We start from the raw sequence: 18,060 nt of genomic DNA on the forward strand, positions 1-18,060 counted from the left end.
GGCCATTCTGGTGGGCTGTCGGGAGGCCAGGTCATTGGACGGTCCTGCCCGTCTCCCGTAGAGAACGTGGGCCCGGGTCTACTAACTGGATTGACTTCGCGGGAAGGTCCGTAACCTATCTGTGAGTCTGACTCCGATGAGCAAACAATAAGTCGAAGGTGCAAGCCGGGTCCGATTTAATTGGTCAACTCACCAGGTCTAATTCTGGGATTAATTAGCTTAAATTTAGGTCTAATCCAATCAAGTTTAAATTAGACTCTAATACAACAAAAATGGCATCACCATCATAATTATTCTTCTAGTAGGTTAGAGTCTTAGACACATGAATTATCTTTTGTTATTTTACTATTTTTTATTTTTTCTATTGCAAATTATTTTTTCCTATAATAATTGACTTTTTTAAATCGTTTTTAATGATTTTATCCAATTCTTCCATATAAATTAGTCTCTCTTTTTACCTAAAACATTTATAGATCTTCTAATTTGTGTTCATACCACATTAGGCTATTTTATTTCATCTTATCACTAACACGTTTTAGTTTTTACTTAATTAACCACTACCACCCTCTATATGCAATATATTAAGAGATATGTGTTTGTGTGCGTGATCATATGATAAAGAATAATTTTGGGATACATGTGTAACAACTTAATTCAACAAATTACATCGAGAATTGATTTACTTAATTCACTTTTGAAATAAATTTTTGGCATCAACACATTATTTTGAGATGTCAATATCAATTGTTGAACTCAAAATAAATGTTCAACTTGTAATTTGTTAGCATTATGGCACCATGTTACTCATAAAATAATTAAGTTGTTAAACATACTAAGAGGATCCAAACTCACTATGTGTTTTTCCTTGCGAAACAAAGAGTCAATGACACATAAGAAAAACATATCAACACATCTGCCCAACAATTCCACAATTACTTAGAAAACACACACAAACATACCAAAGAAAAAAGGGGAAAAATAAATTTCTACAGATAAAGAGAAGAGAGTGCAAATCAAAATTTTGAAGTCGTTGCAAGTAGATAACTACACATCTTTTATGCTCGTTAGGTATAGCAAAATAGGATATCACTAGACACTCCAGTCACTGGAAAGGGCACAGTCATAGTATACACTTTCAATGATGACGCATATACACAATTGACAAAACAGTCACCTCCCACCATCTAATGGCAGAACAATATGCCCTCTCGTGCTATCATACTCACCTATTGTCTTATGCGCAACTCCAAATCCATAAGAGTCCGACGTGTCACCTAGCAGGTACTCAGTTTCTTCATAATTTAATTCATCATTAACCCATGGATGTTTCTCCATCTTTCTTAGTCCCTCCAGTTCCATTGCTACTTCTTTCATACTAGGTCTTTCCTCCCCATTTACTCGTAAACACCTCTTTGCAAGAACAGCAACCTCTTTGAGCTGCTCAGTATTTCCTTCATGAACAATACTGTGGTCAAGAACTTCAAACAAACGATCTTCTTTCAACGCAAAAAGAAAATAAATAGCTAGATTTCTCTCCTCCTCTGGCCTATCAAATGAGACTGCCTTCCTTCCTGTTAGCAATTCCACAAGGACAACCCCAAAGCTATAAACATCGCTTTTCTCAGTCAATTGACTTGTTTGCAAATACTCAGGGTCCAAGTATCCAAGAGTTCCTTGCACCAATGTGGATAACTGCATTTGATCAAGGGGAACTAACCTTGATGCTCCAAAATCAGACACTTTTGCAGTGTAATTGTCATCTAAGAGTATGTTTGTAGGCTTGACATCTCTATGGATGATAGGAATCGAAGCCGCAGAATGCAAATAAGACAGCACTCCGGCAGTTTCAGCTGCTATCCTTAGACGAGTTTGGCAGGAAAGTGAAGACGTCTTACTTTCATTATGTATGTGGTCATGGAGAGTTCCGTTTGTGATGAACTCATAAACTAATAAAGGGACTTCTGTCTCTAAACAACAACCCAAAAGCTTGACCACATTTCTGTGATTGATTTGGGAGAGTACAATCACCTCATTGATGAATTGTTCTATTTGGGTTTGATCTACTAATTTGGACTTTTTGATGGCTACTACTCTGTTATCTGTTAAAGTTCCTTTGAAAACTGTACCATAACCTCCTCGTCCTACAATCCTGTCATCACTGTAGTTGTCAGTGGCCTTTTTAAGCTCTTCGGCTGTGAAAATTGTTGCTGTTTCGGTGGATCCTTCCCGTCTAGAGAGTTGCTGTTGCAACATTAAACCACCATTTTGCTGAAAGAACTTCTCTTTGAGCCTAATGAGCTTTCTTTTCTTGAGTCCCAAGTACAACCAAGTGAAACCCACAAGTAGAACAGCAACACTTATTGAGAGACCTGCATTTAAAATATTGAAAATTCATTATTGTAAAGAATTATCAGACTTCTATTTGGTTAAGTCATTGATTGTCCAGAACTTGGAACATTTCAGAGAACTGCAAATCAGAAGAAAAATGTATGTCACACTAATCCTAACAAATAGTGGATTAAGCACACAAATCTCTCGCTTTGGTGAAGAAACATTATGACTAAGATAAATTCCTTTGTACTGTTAATTTTGGAAGTAAAGTTGGAACACTGTTCTACAATTTGACTCAGAAAAACAATCTAGGCATATATGCTTGAATCTTAGCTACTCTTGATCATTTTTTAAATTTTACTCTTGACCATTGCATAGATAACTTCCCTTAATACGAACGTAGGACTGAATTTTTTTTGCAAAATTTGAAATGTAGTGATGAAAAACAGTTAATTTGTTTTCCTCTTAACTCCAATTGCTACATAAATATATTTTGAAACTCGTGAGTGTTAGCTTATGATGACTTGTCAGCACATGACTTTCCAATGGACACAATTTGTCAGCATCAAAAAAACTCTCCACAAAATAATTTGGAGAAGTTATTGTATATTAACTCCCAAGTTGTCCTCCCATGTCTTTCAGACGGTGGTCACCGTGCAAAATAGCCAGAATAAACGATTTTATTACCTTCACACGATCACAACCTTGATTGTCCCTATTGTTTTTATTTTAAACGATTAAGGTACACGTTTTTTTCATTCGATTTGCTCTGACATTAGAATTTCAGTTAATGGGAACAAGTAAAATAAGACTACAAATTTTACTAGTTAGATTTTGAAACGTTTTTATATTTTATATTTAGGGCATTAAGCTCAGATACTTACCCAGAACAATCTTAATTACCAGTAGTTGATCAGCAGTGCAGCCACTTCCATTTTTTCTGCCATCTCCATGATACCCCTTGGGACAAGAACACGTGTAATTCCCGGCTGTATTGTCACAAATTTTTTCACAATCATTGAGTGTTTGATCATGACATTCATTGATATCTGCAGGACAACAGAAGAAAAGTGAATCATCACAGAAATTACTATAGGTAATATAATGAAAAGGAATGAACATATATGTATATGTATATATATATATATATACCCAACAATGACTGTTATAGATACAAGTATACAACATACCTTGGCAACCATTAGGAAGGTATGGGTTTCCATAGTAACCCTCCGAGCAATTGCAACGGTACCCAGAACCATAATCAACTTCATAACAGTTGCTATTATCTTTACATGCGTATCCAGAGGAGTTTCTAGCAACTTCACACGTCTCATTTCCGATTGACCAATCGAGAACCACTGGAAGCTTTTCTACATTCTTTAAATCACTAAGATAGTCCGAGGAGAAGTTGAACTTATCCTCTTCAACAACAAAGGCATAACTACAAGGGCTGAAATTCCACACACTTGTATGATTGGAAAAGCTATCCAATGTCACTTCATAATATCTTACTCCTTTTGGAATCAATGTTTGACAACAACCAATTCCAGAACAAGACCAGTTGGTAACATAGTCCAAGCTGTCACAAATGGACATGCACCCACTCGCATATTTCCTCTCACCTTGGTAAGCTTGAATGGTCGCGTAAGTGTCGCAACCAATTGCTATGAACTTGTTTTTGGTACTGGAAATACTGAATTTGGACAAACTGAGCCAGGGTACGTTATGTGAGATCTGTCTACCCGACTGCGTGTAGCAGTCATAGGCTATATATTGCAAGATTTGCAGCTGACCATGGAGTGAAATGTTGGTGACATCAATACTACTATTTGTTAGGAAAGGCTTGGGAGGATTGGAAATGTTGTTACAAGTTATGAGAAATTCATGACTATAGTAACAGCCTGGCTCTGTGCCGAATGGATATGGGATACTAACGTTGCCACAGCTGTCTTGGCAACCCTGCTTGGCTTGAGCGCTTGTTGGTGCTGCCATGCCTGCTAAAACGACTCCCACCAGGGTGAGTTTCAAAAGCATTTTTCTCAAGTCCATGGGGCTTTATTTTTCAGATCAGATGATATGTTCTGCTGAACACTTCCAATGTTGGTCATCTTATAGAGTTGTTCAGTGGAAGACCAATTCAATGCACTGTGATAAAAAAAAAAAAAAAAAAAAAAAAAAAAAAACTATATGGTACTTGATGGTACAGGACAATTACAAGCTCCTATGTAGATAAGAGTTGCATTATGATTTGAGAGCTCTGACTTTTTTTATCTTACAGACTTTTGAAAATGAAAGGAGAAATAACGACCATTTAATATATATATATATATATATATATATATATGAGAATGAGAAATGTTGGTCCATGGGGCTTTATTTTTCAGATCAGATGATATGTTCTGCTGAACACTTCCAATGTTGGTCATCTTATAGAGTTGTTCAGTGGAAGACCAATTCAATGCACTGTGATAAAAAAATAAAAAAAAAAACTATATGGTACTTGATGGTACAGGACAATTACAAGCTCCTATGTAGATAAGAGTTGCATTATGATTTGAGAGCTCTGACTTTTTTTATCTTACAGAGTTTTGAAAATGAAAGGAGAAATAACGACCATTTAATATATATATATATATATATATATATATGAGAATGAGAAATGGTCCTGGTGATCTGTGTGTGAAATGCTCAATATTTTTTTGCATGTCTTCTTCTGTCATTTTCTTTTCACTCCAATTTATTTATTTATTTATTTTTAAATTTACCAAAAACTCACACTCATTTATTCATAAGGAGAAAATAACACTCATAAATTACAGAGGACAATTATAGGGGCCACTACAGTAAAAGATCCCGACTCTGTCTCATCTAAAAATTAGTTTTTAGAAGTTGACACTTAACAACTTCTTCCCCATTAATCAATTAATGATCAGCGAAATTAAATTAGATTAAGTTATTTTAGTATAAGCGCATGTTGGTACACTTTGCAAATTGCAACAACAATAATTAAAAAAAAACTACAACGATTGTGACACCACTTGAAACTTGAAAGTGATTGCCTCGTCACTTGAAATTATCAACCAGAACACAATTATGCAATTGGCAATTTGGATTAAACAAAATTAACAAATACTGTAATTAGTTTCTGTGCAGTAAGTACCAACAGGGTGATTGCCTCACCACGTACTTGATGAATCTCAACTACCCATCGATGTGATTGAACAACTACTTTTCATACCTGCACTTAAAAGACATTTACATATTGGGAAAGACTCGGTTTATAAAGCAACTCAAGGAGCTTATAATAATAATATTTTCGAATCGATGTGAATTTTAACAAGTCTACTAGGAATCAAGGTTTGTTAGGTGGGGGATATGGATCCTTCAATAAAATTAGCCAATTTATTTCTTTGATCAAATATGACTCTACTCCCCAAACTCCAATCAATTTAGTGGTTAATATAATATTTTCATGCCTTTGATCAAATATGGCTTTACTCCCCAAACTCTAATCAATTTATTGGTTAATATAATATTTTCATGACTTGTCTGATGATGAAGAAGAAGCTGTCTCTTTTAGCCGGTTTATTTATTTATTTTTAGAGCACTTGTATCGGCTCCATAATGTACGTACCATTCAAGTCAGAAATGCAATTCAAAAACGAGACCTCAAAAATTTACCTCCCAAATTTCTATTAACGACCCTATACCCCTGAAGACTCTTGTAGGCGATTTATTTATTTAACTCTCTCTCTCTCTCTCTCTCTCTCTCTATATATATATATATATAAGGAAATTACAGAGGACAAAACATAACAAAATATTGATAAAGTTAATAAAGACACTTTTAATTCTTATTTGTCACATAACAAATTGACATTATTATCCTTTGTCTTGATGAAAAAATTAAATAACAATTACAAGTTATTTTATTAGACTAATCTAAAAAAATTCCTGACTCAGTCCTATCTGAGAAAATCACATAACCGAAAACACCACCCTCACCGCATTACCGCCTATTCTCTAAGACTCTGTCGTCAACTCTTCACTCTTCTCTGGACGCCTTAAGAAAGTTCATTGAGAAGGGGTTAGGAAGAGTGTGTGTCTGAGAGATGAAATGAATGGATAGGTGAGATCTACCGCCCATATGTGACTGTATTGATTGAAGGACAAAAAAGTCCTTTTAAAGAGTTCGATATTTTATGACTAAAATCAATTAAATTTTAAAAGGTGATATCATCTTGTTTCATATTTTTAGGGATGTTTGGCTACAATTTCTCACATCACATCACATGGATGTCATTGTTGAAAGGGCATGTGAGTGTAATTTACGTATAAATTTAAGTGCGGCAATACAAAGTGCTTTCCTTGAAATCTTTTCTAACCGTTAGATTACTGAAGGTGTAAATCTTTTGATGCACCCTCAATTAGCCAATAAAATCTATATTCAAACTCAGATACCAAGCGCCTGTTCATTGTTTCTCCAATCGCTCTCCGGTGTCTTGCTTGAGTCTTTGACGGAAAGTGCTCGACGTCTCCGGCTGAAATACGACAATGGCGACAACTTCGGATGCTTCTAATCGGCTACCAATACACAGGTACATCTTCTGTAACTCCCATTAACTATGTTAGTAACCCTTATTTTAGATGAATTCAGGGTCTATTGAATAAGATCGATTTGTTTAGTATCGTAGAAGCTCTTACTAACGACTATCTAATAAAATTACCTACCACCGAGGTTTCCTAAAATTTTAATCTTTGATTTGGCCATTAAATTTTACTGTTTTTTTTTTTTTGTTAAAATAATTGATTTGATTTTATTTAGCAATTTTCTTCTACTTTTTTTATTATTTGGTTAGATTTTTGCCGCACTTCTTGATTAACATAACATTGATGTTCCTGTCATAGTTAAGGTAATATCTAACAATTGGGTTTTACTGAAAAGGAGCTTTATTTGTATGTAAAAGTATACTTTGTTGGAATTTTGTAGTTCCTGGTTGATACTACATGGTCCATTTGTGGTTTATAATATTGGGTGTCCATTGTTTTTATTATAGTTTGAAGTTGATTGAGAATTATATGTTCTTTTGCAGTTCGCACAATTGAATTGGAATGCTTAAGGCAATGCCACTGGGTCAGGTTTAATTCTTTTTAGCTAATAAATTATTTGTCTGTTTGTTTTGGTTATTCCCGTTAAACTCTCATCTTCTTTTGTTCTAGTTTACTGTTAAATCTCTTGTCAGTTAACACCAAATGCTCAATTTGCCTGTTGATTTGAATAATCTATATTTGTTATGTTATTTGATTATTTATTTATTTTTTTAATCAAGCACATTGTACCCCTGAAATGAAATCCGGACTTCATTCCTGGAAACAATAGAACACCACCATTGTGTAGAAGGTACCGTTTGAATTATTATTATTTTTTTAAAAAATATATATATATTGTGTCAAATAAACCCAAAGATCATAGACCCTTGGTTTACTCTTTTACGCACTTTATTATTAATAAATTTTAGTAAAATAGATAATAAAAAATATATAAAAAACAAGCTATACAAACAAAAAAAGATAAGACCAGAAGACCAGAATTGGACTAATCCATGGGAAAAGAGAAAACTCTAAAACACTAGGGAGAACCTAACACGAGCAGGCCCAATGACTGGAATTGGCAGGCTCCAAACATTTTTGCATTTTCTTTCTTTCTTTCTTTGTTTTTTCCCAAACATTTTGGATTACATTTGGGGAAAAAGCCCAACCTCTTTCAAAGTAAATCATGTCACATGTTGAGCTCATGAATTTTTTTATCATGGTAAAACTGAAACTAAAATCAAGAATGAGGGACATTTAAAACAGTCACAGATCGAAATTATTAGCAGTAACATACCATTGCATGATCAAATCTTTTATAAGAAAGATAATGATAAGAATATAGTTGGCATGGTGTTCTTTCTACGCTACACACTACTTTTTGCTCTGCTTCTCGGTTAATAGATTATGTGATACATATTGAAATTATACATGACAGTCAACGGCCATCATCTAGCTCTAATGGTATAATGGTTTGGTTCCTCAAACTATCATAACCAGCTGTAGTGCTAGTGCAGCTGAAATCCAACGGTTCACCAAGCAGGTACTCGGTCTCCTCTTGATTTACTTCAACACTGGTCCAAAGGTGTTTGTTCACTCGCATTAGCCCCTCAAGCTCCATTGCCACTTCAGTCATTGTTGGTCGTTCCTCCCCCTTCAATCGTAAGCAATTCTGTGCAAGATTAGCAACTTCACGTACCTGATCTACATTACCCTCATTCACAATACGATTGTCTAAAATAAAGGATAAGCGATTCTCTTTCATTGAAGAGATGAAAAATGTGGCTAAATTTCTGTCATTCTCTGGCCGATCAAAAGAAAGCGGCATTTTCCCTGTAAGTAACTCCACAAGTACTACTCCAAAGCTATAGACATCACTTTTTTCTGACAAATGACCTGTATGAAAATATTCAGGATCTAAATATCCAAATGTTCCTTGAACCATTGTTGTCAATTGTGTTTTATCCAATGGAACTAACCTTGAAGCTCCAAAGTCAGAGACTTTTGTGGTAAAGTTATCATCTAAGAGTATGTTAGTAGACTTAACATCTCTATGAATGATAGGTGTGGAAGCAGCTGAGTGCAAATAAGAAAGCGCACTTGCGGTTTCTTTGGCTATCCTTAGACGAATTTCCCATGGAATGGAGGATCCTTGGGGTACTTCATGGAGATGGTGGTATAAAGTCCCATTTGTGATAAATTCATAAACAAGCAAGGGGACTTCATCCTCTAAACAACAGCCCAACAGTTTAACCACATTTCTATGGTTGATTTGGGACAGCACAACCACCTCATTAACAAATTGCTCAATTTGACTTTGATCAACTTTTGTAGACTTCTTGATAGCAACTATTTTGTTTTGGGGTAGAACTGCTCTGTAAACTGTACCAAACCCTCCTCGACCTATGATCGAACTTTCATGGAAGTCATTGGTTGCGTTCTTGAGCTCTTCTATGCTAAAGATTTTAGCTTTCTCAACTGAACTGTCCAGCGCTGAGAGCTGTTGTTTTATCATTAAACCACCATTTTGCTGAAAAAATCTTTTTTTATATTTAATGAAGTTTCTCCTTCTCTTGATCCACCAACATGACAGAGAACCTCCCACAACTAACACCACAATGGTTACCCCAAAACCTGCAATCAATTAAACATGCAAATTAAACCACAACTAATTAAGGAAAGCAATCATGCCTCATATTTGAGTAACTAATAACTAGTACTGTATTGCAATTTAATAAACGGTCATGTTACTCATGTATTGATCAGTTTCTCAATAGTTGAACAGAGTTTCACAAACGTTCAACACAGGTGGTTACAAGCTTTATTAAAGTTTATAAAATTCAGTCCATCTTACCTGCAGAGAGCTTTAGCCATAATTTATTTGAAATGCAACCTTGGCCATCTTTTCTGCCATCCCCGTGATACCCTCTTGGGCAAGTACAAGTAAAAGTCCCCTCTTTGTTTTGACAAACATCCGTGCACGGATTGAGTCCAGGAATTGAGCACTCGTTGATATCTGTAAACGATATAAACAAAACAAATATATGAATTGAGCATTACTGTGTTCCTGGTGTTGGTGTGGTGTGTTTGCTTTTTTGTCGAATTCTTGATTTTGTTCTTCATTTGTGGTCATAACATTTACGAGTGAATTACATATATATATGTGTGAATATATATACCTTGGCAACCATTTGGAAGGTAGGGGTTCCCCTGGTAACCTTGAGAACAATGGCAGCGATACCCTTTACCATTAATATTTGTGTCATTGCAGATGCTATTTTCCCCACATAAGTAGTTGCTTATATTCCTTTTGGCTTCCGCACAAGTTTGATTGGGAATGGCCCAATCAAGCACCATTGGCATCCTCTCAATGTTGCTTAAATTGGAAAGATGTACCCTGGAAAAGTTATACAAGCCATTTTCGACAACAAAAGCGAAGCTGCAGGGATTGAAGTCCACAATATCTGTATGGTTATTGAAACTTCTGGCGCTCAAATTAAAATCCGTGACTCCTTCTGGGATTGTTGTTTGGCAACAACCGATGCCAGAGCATGAACCACTGACCACATCATCAATAGCATCACACAGGGACATGCACCCGGTGGAGTACTTAACTCCCAGAGAACCTCTCACATAGGCGTAGGAGTCACAACCTATGACTGTGAACTTGTTTTTGGCGTGTGAGAGGGGGAATATGGGAACTCTCACCCATGGTCTAACGCGGCGAATCAATCCACCCGATTGGTTATAACATACCACGGCTACCTGACTGGAGATTCGCAACTCGCCATTGAGTTCTGATATGTTAATAACAGGTATGGTGGTGTTTCCTAGAAATAGATTGTTGGAGTCCTTACAGGTTACACGGAAAGCTCTTCTGAGGTAACAACCCTTGCGTGTGCCGAACGGGAATGGAATGGTGAGGTTGCCACAGCTACTTGGACAGCCCGGCTTGGCAAGGGATGTTGCTGCTGCAGTTGCTGCCAACAGCATCACCAGTACTAGCAACAAAGACAGCAGTGAAATTTTAGGAAGGCTCATTGCTCGTCTCATAATGTACTTCCTCTAGTTTAATGTAGTACTATATATATATATATATATATATATATATATATAAGAAATGATTTTAAAGCCGAATACTCTGAACTCTTGTCAATGCATTAGACCGAAGCAATGAAGTCCGATGATGGCATGAAATGGGACCAATTTAGCATCCGACTTTTGTTGAATTTTCAATGGAAATTATTGGTGTAAATTTGCCAAGTCAACGAACACGCAAGTGGAACAATTAAACAAAGACCGTGTAAGAGTCTGCTTTGGAAAGAGTCAACAAACACGCAAGTGGAACAATAAAACAAAGACCGTGTAAGAGTCTGCTTTGGAAAGAGTCGATGGCGTCGACACAAATTGGATAGTGACAGAAATAAAGAGAGAACAATTCTTGTTAATTAAGAGTCGGGCAAACTCACAGTTAAAAAAAAATAAAAATAAAAATAAACCGCCATGGTTCCATTTTGTGTTATTCTTGAAAGCACAATTTTTATTTTTATTTTTAAATTTAAAATTTTCTTCATTACCTAGTAACAAGTGCCATTGTTGGACACCATTTATTGTGAGACTAAAAAAGAAAAATAAAAACACACGCACAAGATCTTGAGACGAGCATTTTAATGGGACTGTGTGCATGCGTACTTGGCCTTGTTATAATTACCATAAGAAAATTTAAAGAAAAGGGGTCTATAACCATTAGTTAAGTTCCAAATTTCAGTTATTTCTTCTTCAATGAAGATGATTTAACTGCACCTCTATGGTGGTTTTGGACCATGCATGTCACTGTGATTGTGACACCCAATATGACTTCTTATTTTCGCTTTCAGAACACTATTGGAAATACAAGTTACGTATAAACAAACTAGAACTTCGCAATTTGAGTTGAAGAAATGTAGCATCAATTATTGTGACAGGTGACTATTTTATTCAATGTGAGAATGCGTTTGGTAGCCTTAATTCATGGACGTACGTAGTCTTGAAGATGCCACATCTTTCTTGCTTGGTTGCAAAAATCAAACTTGAGGGATAAACTTGGTACCAAGTCATGAAATCGTAGTGTTAGCAGCATTTGCTATCACATTTTATTATATATGTGTGTGTGTGTGTGTGACTGCTGTTTGCAGTCGCCAGGATAAAAGTGACTGTTTAACACTTTTTTCCCTCCGTGGGATGACCGTATATATATGTATATACACACACACACATATAAACACTTAAATTATAATAATAATAATTATTATTATTCTCACAATACACCTATGTGTATATATAGATTGAGTATCAATAAATACCAACACTTACTTTCTTTTTTCCCAACATTAAATCTTAAATAGAATTAAAATAAATATTATTTAATAACTTATTTAAGGTCATTGATATAAATATTGATTTGCTTACAGGCAGATAATGGAGAAAGGAAAAAAGAGATATGAGAGAGATAATGGAGAAGGGGTAATTGATCTTGGTGGCGGCGGCATCGTACAGAGAGATGGGGACCACAGATGGAGAGAAAAAGGGTACTTTGGTTCAATAAATGACTTGTAAAAAAAAGGTTAAAAAACTAATTTTATTATTCGTATTTAAATTGATTAACTCACATGCGGCAACAATGTTAATTCACTATGGCCAATTGATCATTGGTTAAATTTGGTATGGGTGTGATTGTTCAACTTTCATATGTGGTTGAAGGTGCGACTGTAATTAACTCTTAAAAATTTTACTTGCTACTTTAATTGAATTAAGTAAAATAATTTTATATTAAACAAAAAAATCATGTTGATGTGGGAATTGCCCTTCAAACAATTCTATATTAATCAAAAAATCATGCTGATGTCGGAATTGACCTTCAAACTTGTAAATCAAATATGGTTCTAACAACCCCTGGTCAATCAGCGTCCGAATTTCTTCAACAGGAGGAAAGCCTAGCAGTCCTTTCCTGCAACAACCATCATGATTGATAGATAAGATGAACCAATAGAGAAGGATTGATAACGTTTCAGGTAATGAGCTTTGACTGATTCCTTGAAAGACATTTGTTTTACCACTCGGTCCACTCGTATCCCCAGAATGCAGTGTCATGTTGACAAAAAGTAATTCCAGTTAAATATATGAATATAAATAATACATAGTTCTTACTTCCTATACAAATTTATGTGCTGGTGCAAATTATCTGCTTGAATTTTGTTTCAATATTACTTCCTCTTACTCAAATCATCATCAAACTAAAGGATATCATAATGGCAGTCTTTAATCTTTGTGTAAAAATTGAGAAAAACAGTCTATATAAAATAAATAAAAAATATATATTTTACTACCTATGTCAAAAAATGCAAAATGAGAGTAAATTGTTTAGTCCAAGATTTTAGTTCAAGATTCAGTCCAATGTCAACCGAATAAGTGATCCCTGAATACCATCAAACACAAATCATAGTCAGTTTCATACTCTCTGTAAATAATTGGTGTTATAATTCATTAAGACCTATTTTGAGAATTATAAATTTGTGTTTTAATTAATTTGACGGAGTAAAATTAACTCCGTTAAATTAATTAGACTTAGACTAGAAATTATAAATATATCCTTGAAAAGTATTAATAAATTTGTTTTTACTTTTCAAGAATGGGATCTTAATAGTTTTTAGGCCTAGTTTGGTGTGTAGATGGTTAAATTGAGCCAATTTTTTTTTTTTTTTTTCAAAAGTGAAAAAATGGGGTTTCATTTACACCAATTAATGCTCCTGCGACAACGTAGAAAAAATATATTAAAGATTTAATGATGAGGTATTTGATTCGAACCGAATATATTTTTTGAATGAATAATTAAACCTCCTTATCATTAGATTATATGTCATAAAAAATGAATATAAGTAGTAATTTATCCTTGCATCATTATTTATTAACAATAAAAGATATTTAATTTAATTCAAGGGTAGTTCAAGTGAGCAAGTCATTTGACAATTTTGACTCTGGTGTCTGATAAAATATCAGGTCTAACGTTCAATTCTTCTTGAGTACAAATAATTTCTTGATGAGCGTGTAAACATCAATTAGGAAGAAAAAATAGAAGATACTCGATTTTTGCAACATCATGGGCACATAATTTGTATGATTTTGATTTTAAGTGAAAAATATTGATATGTATTGAATTTTTTTAAAAATATATATCAAGTTGAAAATCGCTAAAAAAATAACATGTGAGCTTCCCAAAATTTTGTAAAATCCCTTTAAAAAGACCTCTTATTCATAGTGAATCACAAAATGGTAAAAAAATTTATATGCAATATCCCAATAGCTTATAAAAACTTTAATTTGAGGAGTCATTTGAGTGAAATAGACAAAACAATTCAAATATAATGCTTATATCTATTATGCCTTTTATTTTATGCTTTCACTGATCATGAGTTAAGAAATGTTTGTTTTTTCTTTATAAAGGATTTTCTCAGATATATCCACCTTGTGAAAATTCTGTTATTAAAAAGGAATGCATTTTATTTATTAATTTTACTTTAGTTGAGTCGCGAACTACTCGGGTTCAGCTTGATTCATGTCAATTTTACTAAACGAGCCGAGTTTAAATAAAATTATTGAGTTACTTTATCAAACGAGCCGAGCTCAAACAACACCCCACTCAACTCATTTACATTCGTGAACAAGTTCACTTCAGGTTCGTTTTGAACTCGTGAGCGCATGTGCGCGCAAGTGCGCGCAAACACACATATGCACACACACACACACACACACACACGCACACACACAGATATACGTATACATACATTTTCATATTTTTATGTGCCATAATAGGTATTTTAACCATTTGAATTTATTTTAAGCCCAAACCTAATAATTAGGGCTGCAACTTGGGCGGGTTAACCCAGCCCAACCCAAGGCCAACTCGAGAATTTGAAATTTGGACTTTAAGTTTACAAATCGGGTTCATGTTCGGGTTGAGTTTTGTCAAAACCCAAACATATTCGGGTTGGACTCGGGTTCAACCCGAACCCAACCCAAAACCCAAAAATAAAAAAAAAATAAATTTTTTTTTCTCTTTTTTTTTTTCTTCCGTTCTCTCTCCTCTCTCTTCTTTCTCTCTCTCTTTCTCTTTCTGTGTACCGTCCCCATACATTCAAGGTAGCAGTTGCAGAGATAGAGAGGGGGGCAAGCTTGAGAGTTGAGAGATAGCGGTTGAAGCTTGCGAACGGCGAACTGGAACAGCGAGCGATGAAAACTAAAAGATCTGGGTTTTGATTTTTTGAACGATCTGAAATGGTTGAGAGTTGAGAGACAGCGGTTGAAGCTTTGCCGACGGCGAACGGCGAACCCGATCTGGAAAGCGATGGAAACTGAAAGATTTGGTTTTTGATTTTTTGAACAATCTGAAATGATATGCCGATATGGGTTTTGAACTTTTGATTGTTGTAGATAGATGAAACTGAAATATATGAGCTTTGAAGTTTTTGTAGTTTGCAGTTGTTGCACAGAGAGAGAGAGAGGGGGGGGGGAGGCAAGTTCAGAGAGAGGCGATTGGGGAAGGCTAAAATGATTTGCCCTAAATAAAATATAATATATATATATATATATGTATATATATATATAATTTGTTTTTAATAATAATATAATCAAATATATAATATATATATATATATAAATTTCCAAAAACAAAAAAATTTTAAAAAAAAAGTTTTCAACCCGTCAACCTGACCCAACCCGTCCAAAAATATTCGGGCTGGGTTATAATCATAAACCATGTTGAATATAATTCGGGTGGCTCAACCCAACCCGATTCGGGTTAAGGTTGGGTTGGGTTGGGCCAACCCAACTTGCAGCCCTACTAATAATCCAGACTAACCTAATCCAATTTGTTATATTATTTCTCTTTTAAAAATAAATCAAACGCAGCGTATTCATTAATTCTCAAGTCTATTCCTTTTTCTTTTTCTTTTTTTTTTTGGCAAAAACAAGCTCTGCGACATCTACAAAGAAACACCAAAACACAAACAAACCAAAGCAAAACAACCCAATAGAACACGAAGCCCACAAAACCCACCACTAAGATAGAAAAACAAAAGATTAGTGGGATTCAGTAACTTGAATCTGAGCATTCCCAACCAAAAGCGCCAACTGCGTCGCAAAAGATTGCGATGGAGAAGAGTCTAAAAACCAAAATCCCCATGCTGGGCTCCATGCGGAACAGCACCCTCAGCACTAAACAAAAATTGATCATTACACAAACCGGCCTAAGGATGACCCACTGAAACTTTAGGCTTCTTCCCATACACCGTTATCTCGTCCAAAGTTTAAGCATTACTCCATTATTTAGTCTTCTTTCCATAACCACCCCCACCCCTCAAGCGACCCACGATGACAATAATGGAACGGCTACAATAGGGAGGGGTTTTTAATTGTGAACCTTTGGAAAACAAATACTGAGGGAAGATTGATATGCGAGCTAAGATCAATGGATATATATATATATATATATATATATATATATATATAGATTAATATATGTAGAATTTTTTTATATGAATAATTGAGCAATCAAGCCAAGCTAAAGCTCGTCCGAGTACTGCCAAGCTAATCTCTATCAAAGGTGGTCAAGGCTCGATCAAGCTTCAGTCGATCTCAAGCATCCTTTTGGCTATGACGAGTTAACCCTAAACTCCCCAAAGCTTGGCTTGGCTCGGCTCGTTTACAGCCTTACGCCCAATATGAAATTACTGGTCGATCCACCCCGTCTCAAGATTTTTCTTGGGCTGTAAATGAGTCGTTCCAAGTTTCATATTGTTCAATCTTGGCTCGTCGTCTCTAGGGATGTGATACTCCCAGTTTTTAGGCATGGGTTGATCAAGTGCGCAACCGAAGACCGGAGGATATCAAACAATTAATATTTAAAACAAGCACGTAATGCAAATAGATAAATAATAAAATAAATACTAATATTGAATGAAAACTAAATAATAATTAGTTATCCTCTATTGTCAATACTCTAAATAAATTCAATAATAAATAATTCCCCATAATTATTGTAAACCTCCAAAGTACAACTCAGGAATCCAAATTACATGGACCCCTAAATAAAAATCTAAAAATGAAAATAATAATGAAGTCTAGATAAACCGAGTTTAAACAATAAATGAAAACTGAGATAATGTCCTACATCGATATTCCGAACGAGTGAATATGGATGCTCTCTGATCAGCACGAACAACCTCTAAGTCTGGAACTAGCATGGACTTGAAAAATAAATAATGGGTTAGCCCCACGAGCAAGTCCTTTCTACTATAACTTAATCAGAGAACCGATAAACGATACATCCCTAGCCAAACTTATACAATAACTATATAGTCGATACATAAATATACACACTAAGACGTTCACTGAGATATAGGGCAGTCTCAACCAGATAGAGGGTATCTTAAGAAAAATCACACACCAGATGGTCAAAAGTCCCTGTACTACCAGGGCCCACACATCTCTTATATCCAGCTACTCATCTTCGACAATATATGCCTCAGTCTTAACCACTTATGTTGAGACATCAAGCTCGTATTATGGCTCACACATATATATACTTAATAACATCATCAATAAAGCCATATCTAACAATAGCACAATGTAGAATGTCTTGACTTATTAGCCAGCTCATTTAATCATTAAAATATCAAAGAGCCTACCTTATTAGGTATCTTAATGATCCCATCTCAAACATACATTAAATCCATCAGACTATATTTAGCAATGGTATAACATATAATCACAGCCATAAATCATGCTTGTCAATTATAAGTACATCAACAACTATTTTTAAAATCATAAATCCAACTAGTCCATTTAATTACACAAATTAAACATTATAAAAAATTAATTTGTAACTTAAAAGTTAATTTAATTATTTATAGTGATCATATCATGAAACGTAAGAGTTATAACACAATTTATGCATTTAAATCTTATAACACTGTTCCCGAAGCTTTAGGACATACTTAGAATTTAATAAAACCAATTCGGGGCCATTCGAAGCATATCACTCATACTGTGCTTAAGCATAGTATAGTGCTTGAGTATTATCCCTTAGTGCTCGAGCACTGG

At 34.9% G+C, this 18,060-nt stretch overlaps 1 protein-coding gene and 1 long non-coding RNA gene across 2 annotated transcripts; one reads left to right on the forward strand and one right to left on the reverse strand.

Moving 5' to 3' along the window:
• Positions 1-1,170: 1,170 nt before the first annotated feature.
• On the reverse strand, positions 1,171-11,083 carry LOC132272893 (wall-associated receptor kinase 2-like). Its single transcript, XM_059773964.1, has 6 exons — positions 10,104-11,083; positions 9,779-9,940; positions 8,422-9,558; positions 3,522-4,301; positions 3,216-3,380; positions 1,171-2,369 (listed from the first exon to the last, which is right to left on the reverse strand). Exons 1-6 carry the CDS (start codon positions 10,975-10,977, stop codon positions 1,171-1,173), a joined length of 4,317 nt encoding a protein of 1,438 aa, XP_059629947.1. The 5' UTR covers positions 10,978-11,083.
• LOC132274467 (uncharacterized) lies at positions 6,612-7,644 on the forward strand. The gene is made up of 2 exons (XR_009470435.1): positions 6,612-6,932; positions 7,428-7,644. It is a non-coding gene; the product is annotated as an uncharacterized LOC132274467 (long non-coding RNA).
• Positions 11,084-18,060: the final 6,977 nt, after the last annotated feature.

This window comes from Cornus florida, unplaced genomic scaffold (genome assembly GCF_030987335.1).
Source record: "Cornus florida cultivar Cherokee Brave unplaced genomic scaffold, ASM3098733v1 CherokeeBrave_3.0.0_Hap2_Chr09, whole genome shotgun sequence".
Classification (NCBI taxonomy): domain Eukaryota; kingdom Viridiplantae; phylum Streptophyta; class Magnoliopsida; order Cornales; family Cornaceae; genus Cornus; species Cornus florida.

What these genes read in the sequence shown, in the direction of transcription:
- LOC132272893 (XM_059773964.1), bottom strand. Translation starts at nt 10,977, where the DNA reads ATGAGACGAGCAATGAGCCTTCCTAAAATTTCACTGCTGTCTTTGTTG. An exon ending in CCTTCCAAATGGTTGCCAAG is followed by an intron (nt 9,941 to 10,103) that starts GTATATATATTC and finishes TATCGTTTACAG; the next exon opens with ATATCAACGAGTGCTCAATT. An exon ending in CCTTCCTAATGGTTGCCAAG is followed by an intron (nt 3,381 to 3,521) that starts GTATGTTGTATA and finishes GTTGTCCTGCAG; the next exon opens with ATATCAATGAATGTCATGAT.